General features: G+C 48.6%; 1 protein-coding gene across 1 annotated transcript; it reads right to left on the bottom strand.

Annotated features, from left to right (window-relative positions):
* Nucleotides 1-781: 781 nt before the first annotated feature.
* Nucleotides 782-5,620, bottom strand: LOC129339588 (uncharacterized). Its single transcript, XM_054994169.1, is given in 2 exon segments — nucleotides 782-4,366; nucleotides 4,733-5,620. Coding segments are annotated over 2 exon segments (4,473 nt in total).
* Between the last annotated feature and the right edge of the window lie 384 nt (nucleotides 5,621-6,004).

Here is a 6,004-nt window from a genome sequence, read left to right as displayed (position 1 = left end):
CAAATACCCAACAATCAGTAACATTTAGGGAAGCAGCTATCTGTTCCGCTAGTGTCAGAAAGAGATTCCGTCCCGGAACTGGGACTGGTACTTCTTGTGCCACCTCCTGATACAAAGAAGAATACGCCACAAATGGAGGTTTAGCAGTAGCTGCAGGCAGAGGCGCTTTAGGTACCTTAGAAACCTTTGTTTTGGCCTTCTTTATAATTGGGGCCCAACGTGCAGTGGTTAAGAAACAGACCTACGTAGGATGAGAACAACCAACTCTATTCTGCGAACGGGCCATAATATACCATTTTCCCCATCTCTGACACGGAGATGCACTGAGATGTTGATAACACAGCTCATTAATAGTGGCTAGGGAATAGAACACTCAATTCCCTCGCTTATGGCCATGACAATGAGAACATAAATTAGAGTGGGTGGGTAAAAGGAGCAGGCTGCATACAATTAAGACAGGGCTTATATCCATAATGCTGGCAGTTGCAAGTGGGACAAATCTCAGTAACTGGCCGGCTGCACGACCCATGTCTACGTAAAGAGAACAGTAGAAAATGAGAGTGGACCAGAGACCAGGTAAGCAGTCTACAACAATAGACAATGAGTACAAAATACTATAAAGGATATCACTTCTTGGGCGAGATCCATCGACGATCTAAGCTTCAGCTGTGGGTAGACTAGTCAGCTTCCGGGGTGACTAGACCAGAGCCTGATCCTGCTATGGACCTGGCTGCGTCTGGTGTACGCGGGTACAGAGTTACTGGAACTGAAGCTTGCAAATCTAGCTGTTCCCAGTAGGCCTGGATCCAGAGGGTATTCTCTTCAGGTGGAGGCGAAGAGGATCATCTGGATGAGCCTCTGAAACCCAAGGCACAGCAGCTGGTTTAACATTAGTCCAGTGAACCCATGCTGCAATGCCTTCTACCTTGACTGCTGTGGGGGTGGCTAGTAAAACAACATATGGACCCCTCCATTTAGGCCCCAGGGGAGTTACACGCCAGTCTTTCACCCAAACCTCATCCCCTGGTTGATACTTATGCACTGGGTTAAACACAGGGAGGGGCTGTTGTTCCCCTACATACTTCCGTAATTGCTGTAACGTTTTACCCAGTGCCATAACTTGTTCCCTGAGCACCAAATCTCCTAGCTGACAGGGGTCTCCAGTTATACCTTACAAAATAGGGGCTGGCCTGCCAAACATCAGTTCAAATGGGGACAGTTTTGTACGCTTATTTGGCTGGCAACGGACTTGAAAAAGAACTATGGGCAGGGCCTGTGGCCACTGCAGACCAGTTTCCTGACAGACTTTTGCTAATTGAGTTTTAAGGGTCCTATTCATTCTTTCCACTTGACCACTACTTTGAGGTCTGTATGCTGTGTGCAACTTCCATCGGATTCCTAACAACCTAGACACACCTTGGACTATTTTGTCAATAAAACTTGGGCCGTTGTCACTCCCGATTATGGCTGGCAGGCCCCACCTACAAATAATTTCCTGAATCAGGCACCTGATAACTTCCCCTGCCTTCTCAGTCTTTGTGGGAAATGCTTCTACCCACCCAGAATAGGAATCTACGAACACCAACAGATATCGAAAGACCTGGCACAGTGGTAATTCAGTGAAATCTACTACCAGCGATTGAAACGGCAGAGACCCAGGGGGCTGGAAACCAGGAGGAGGACCTGGCCCTTGTCGGGGGTTATTTCTGGCACAGACAACGCAACTTCTAGACACTGCCGCACACAGTCCATGCAACTTAGCGATGTACAAGTCCCTGTTTAACAGTTCAGCTAACACAGATTTTCCATAATGTGTGGCTTCATGGGCAATCCGCACTATAGCATGAGCAACTGACTCTGGTACAAAGAGCCTCCCATCAGGGAACTGGAGCCATCCATGTTGTCGCTGGACATTCTGTGTACTGGCCCAATCTTCCTCCTCTTGAGAGTATTTAGGGGTCCATTCGGACACTCGGACTTGAAATACAGGGCATTGAAGAGGAGACGGTTGCAAATATTCTTCCCTAGCGGCCGCCTTTGCAGCCTCATCTGCCCGCCGGTTTCCCCTAGCTACAGGACTTAATGGTTTCTGGTGTGTCCGACAATGCATCACTGCTACTTTCAGTGGGGCATGGACAGCCTGAAGCAACTGCAGAATTTCAGGGCCATTCTTAATTCCCTTCCCAGAGGCAGTGATAAGGCCTTTCTCTTTATATAGTGCTCCATGAGCATGCAGAGTAAGGAAAGCGTATTTTGAGTCAGTCCAGACATTAACCTTTAATCCTTCGGCCAGTTGAAGGGCCCTTGTTAAGGCAATGAGTTCCGCCTTTTGGGCAGAGGTATTAGCAGGTAGGGGCTTGGCCTCAATGACTTTCACATGAGTGACAACAGCATACCCCGCACGTCTTATTCCCTGGTCAACAAAACTGCTGCCATCAGTAAAATAATCTATATCTGCGTTTGGCATGGGAACATCAGTCAAGTCCTTCCGACTAGAATATACTTCGTCCATAGTCTGGAGACAGTCATGTTCTGGACATTCATCACTAACAGGGAGTAGTGACGCTGGGTTAAGGGCACTAATCACCCCGATCTCAACCTGTGGGTTCTCGCACAAAAGCCCCTGATATCGAGTCATGCGAACATTTGTGAACCAATAGCTCCCCCTATAGTCCATCAAGGCAAGTACTGAATGGGGAACCTTAACACAGACCTTCTGTCCTAAGGTAAGCTTCTGTGAATCTTTAACTAGCTCTGCTGTGGCTGCTACTGCACGGAGGCAGCCTGGCCAGCCTTTTGCCACAACATCCAACTGTTTTGACAGGTAGGCTACAGGTCGTTCCCAATTTCCCAAACTCTGAGTTAATACTCCTGCTGCAGTGCCGTTTCGCTCATGCACAAAAAGACAGAAAGGCTTCATAAGATCTGGCAGACCAAGAGCTGGGGCCTCTAATAGTTGTTGCTTTAAAGTTCTGAAAGCTTGCCTCTGCTCTTCTCCCCATAAGAATGGGTCGTGTTCTCCCCCCTTTGTGGCTTCATATAGTGGTCGTGCTATCTCAGCAAAATTAGGAATCCATATCCGACAATAACCTGCAGATCCTAGGAACTCCCTCACACACCTACGGGACTTGGGTTCTGGAATGGAACAAACAGCTTCCTTACGCTCATGTCCCAGGGATCTGGTTCCTTCTGATATTTCAAAGCCTAAATACTTTACTTGGGGCTGACATAACTGGGCTTTCTTCTGAGACACTTTATAGCCTGCCTCATGGAGGACTTCAAATAACTTCTGGGTAGCTTCATAGCATGCCTCCCATCCCACTTCTACCACCATCAAGTCATCAACGTATTGCAGCAACACCCCTTGTTCAGGGTAAAGGGGAAAATGAGCTAAGTCTTGGGCCAATGCTTGGCCAAACAACACAGGGCTATTCTTGAAGCCTTGGGGAAGCCTTGTCCAGGTATACTGTAACTTACGACCTGTATGCTGATCTTCCCATTGGAAGGCAAAAAGGGGCTGGCTAACAGGGGCGAGCCTCAGACAGAAAAATGCGTCTTTGAGGTCCAAAACACTAAAGTAGCTCGCCCTCTGCAGGACAAGGCCTAACAAAGTGTAGGGGTTAGGCACCGTAGGGTGGATTGTTACAGTTCGTTGGTTAACTGCCCGCAGATCTTGCACTGGCCTATAATCCCCTCCTGGCTTCTGGACTGGCAGCAAGGGGGTGTTCCAGGGAGACTGACACTCCTTTAGGATGCCATACTTGAGGAGGTGGTCTAGATGTTTCTGTATGCCCTGTATTGCTGCAGTAGGAAGACGATATTGTCTTATATGGATGGGTTGGGCTCCAGGTTCTTTCTGGACTACTATAGGGGTATGGAGCCTTGCCAATCCTGGAGGATTGTCTTCTGCCCAGACCCCTGGAAATCGATTCCATTCCTGTGAGAGTGAAGGTGATTGTTCACTGCCCCTAAGCTGGTAGAGCCTCCATTCTTCCTCTAGAGGGCACTCTAATACGTATGCTCCTGTATCTATGGAACTCATAGCAGGCGAGCTGATTCCTAGGGTCACATCTTCTGGTTTTTCAAATGAAATGGTAGCCCGCAATTTAGACAGCAGGTCTCGGCCTAGCAATGGGACAGGGCACTGGGGCACATATAAAAACTGGTGGTGCACAACATGTGAGCCAAGATTACAAGTCCGGGCAGCCAGGAAAGGTTGTCTCTAGCTAGCCCCTATTGCCCCCCTTACAACTATTGTTTTTCCTGTGATTGGGGCCACTGGCTGTGTTACAACTGAATGTTCGGCCCCTGTATCTACCAGGAAAGATATGTTTTGGCCGCCTACAGAAATTTCGACCATGGGCTCCTGGGGGCCAAGACTGAAGGTGCCCGGTCTGTCCTATGCCTCCCACTCCTCTTCATCTTCAACTTCCCTTCTGTATCCATCCTCATTTAGGGCTGCCGCTACGGTTGGCCCACGTCTCTCATACAATCCTTCACTTACTACTCCCCAATTCCTGTATCCATCTCTTCTCCCTCTGTAATCACCTCGTCCCCTTCCACGTCCTCTGACATTCTGCAACCTTTCTCTACACTCGTTCTTCCAATGGCGCTCTTGGTGGCAGTAGGTGCATTGATTGGGGCCCAGGGGCCTCTGAACCCTTTTTCCAATCCCGGCTTCCCTTCCCCTTCCTTGGGGTGCCCCGCGCTGTGGATATTGTGTCAGGGCTACTGCTAACAACTCTGCTTTCTTCTTCATCTTCCTCTCACTTTGCCTCCTTTCTTCCTGTTCCCTGTTAATAAAAGTCTTATGTGCTATCTCCAGGATCTGCTCTATATTCATGCCTAGGAAGCCATCTTGCTTCTGTAGTTTCCTTCTTATATCCCCTGCTGCCAGGCTGACAAAGGTGGTAAGAACCATCCGTTTATTCTCCTCTGCCTCTGGGTCAAATGGCGTGTATTGCTGGTAAGTTTCGTAAATTCTCTCTAAAAATGCCCCGGGAGGCTCATTAGGTTTTTGATGGCATTCCTGTATCTTACGCATATCTGTTGCTTTCTTCCCTGCCGCCTGTATTCCTTTCAGTATAGCCTGTTGGTATATAGCCAATCTATCCTTATGGTCCTTATTATTTGGTTCCCACACTGGATCTTCTACTGGGAAAGCAGCCTTTAATATTGTTTCATCATCTTCACCATCCTTTTTAAAAGTTAACAACCATTTCTTTGCCCCCTGAATTATACGCTTACGCTCCTCAGTATTAAAGAATATGATCAGGAGCTGATTGCAGTCCTGCCAGGATGGCTGGTGGCTATTAATGATTGACCCAAATAAGGTGGTCACTGGCTCAGGCTGTTCCGAGAATGAAGGGGTCTGGGTCTTCCAATTGTATAAATCAGTGGTGGTGAATGGTTGATAAATTAGCTGGGTTGCTCCTGTTCTAGGGTCCACGGTCTCCCTTAAGGGGCAAGTATTAGTGGCCTCTCCTTCTAATGGTGGCATCTGAATCTCCTCCTCTCCTGCAGCTTCTTCCTCAGCCTGCTTTTTCTGCGCCTGCGACTGCGTCACTGGCGGGGTTGTCCTTCCACTTTCTTCCTCAGGCACATAGGGCGGGGGAGACATTTCGTCTTCTGGGGCCTGTTGCAGTAACTTCGTCTTTGGGCAGAGGCCTGCATCGAGTGGAGCAGTGGAGCTGACTGGGGCTCCCCTAGTGGGCCGAACTGGATAGAGACTTTCCTGTGGCTGTAGTCCTCCCGGTCGCGGGCCTGCTTTCCTTCCCCTATCAAGGACCAGGAGCCGCGCCTCCATTTTCTTGGCCCTGCCTCTCTGCCGCTTTTTAACCCAGGGTGGGGGGTGCATACAAATATAATGCCAAACCTGGGCATATACTATCTGTTCTTCATGATGTTTAAGAACAAAATGATATACATCAAGGGCAATAGACTCTTCAAATGTGCCCTCCGATGGCCATCCTAAATCAAAAGTAGGCCATTCTACCATACATAA

This window comes from Eublepharis macularius, chromosome 12, assembly GCF_028583425.1.
Source record: "Eublepharis macularius isolate TG4126 chromosome 12, MPM_Emac_v1.0, whole genome shotgun sequence".
In the NCBI taxonomy this organism is placed as follows: Eukaryota; Metazoa; Chordata; class Lepidosauria; order Squamata; family Eublepharidae; genus Eublepharis; species Eublepharis macularius.
The sequence above is the reverse complement of the archived record's forward strand: the minus strand, read 5'-3'. Positions and strand labels throughout refer to the sequence as shown.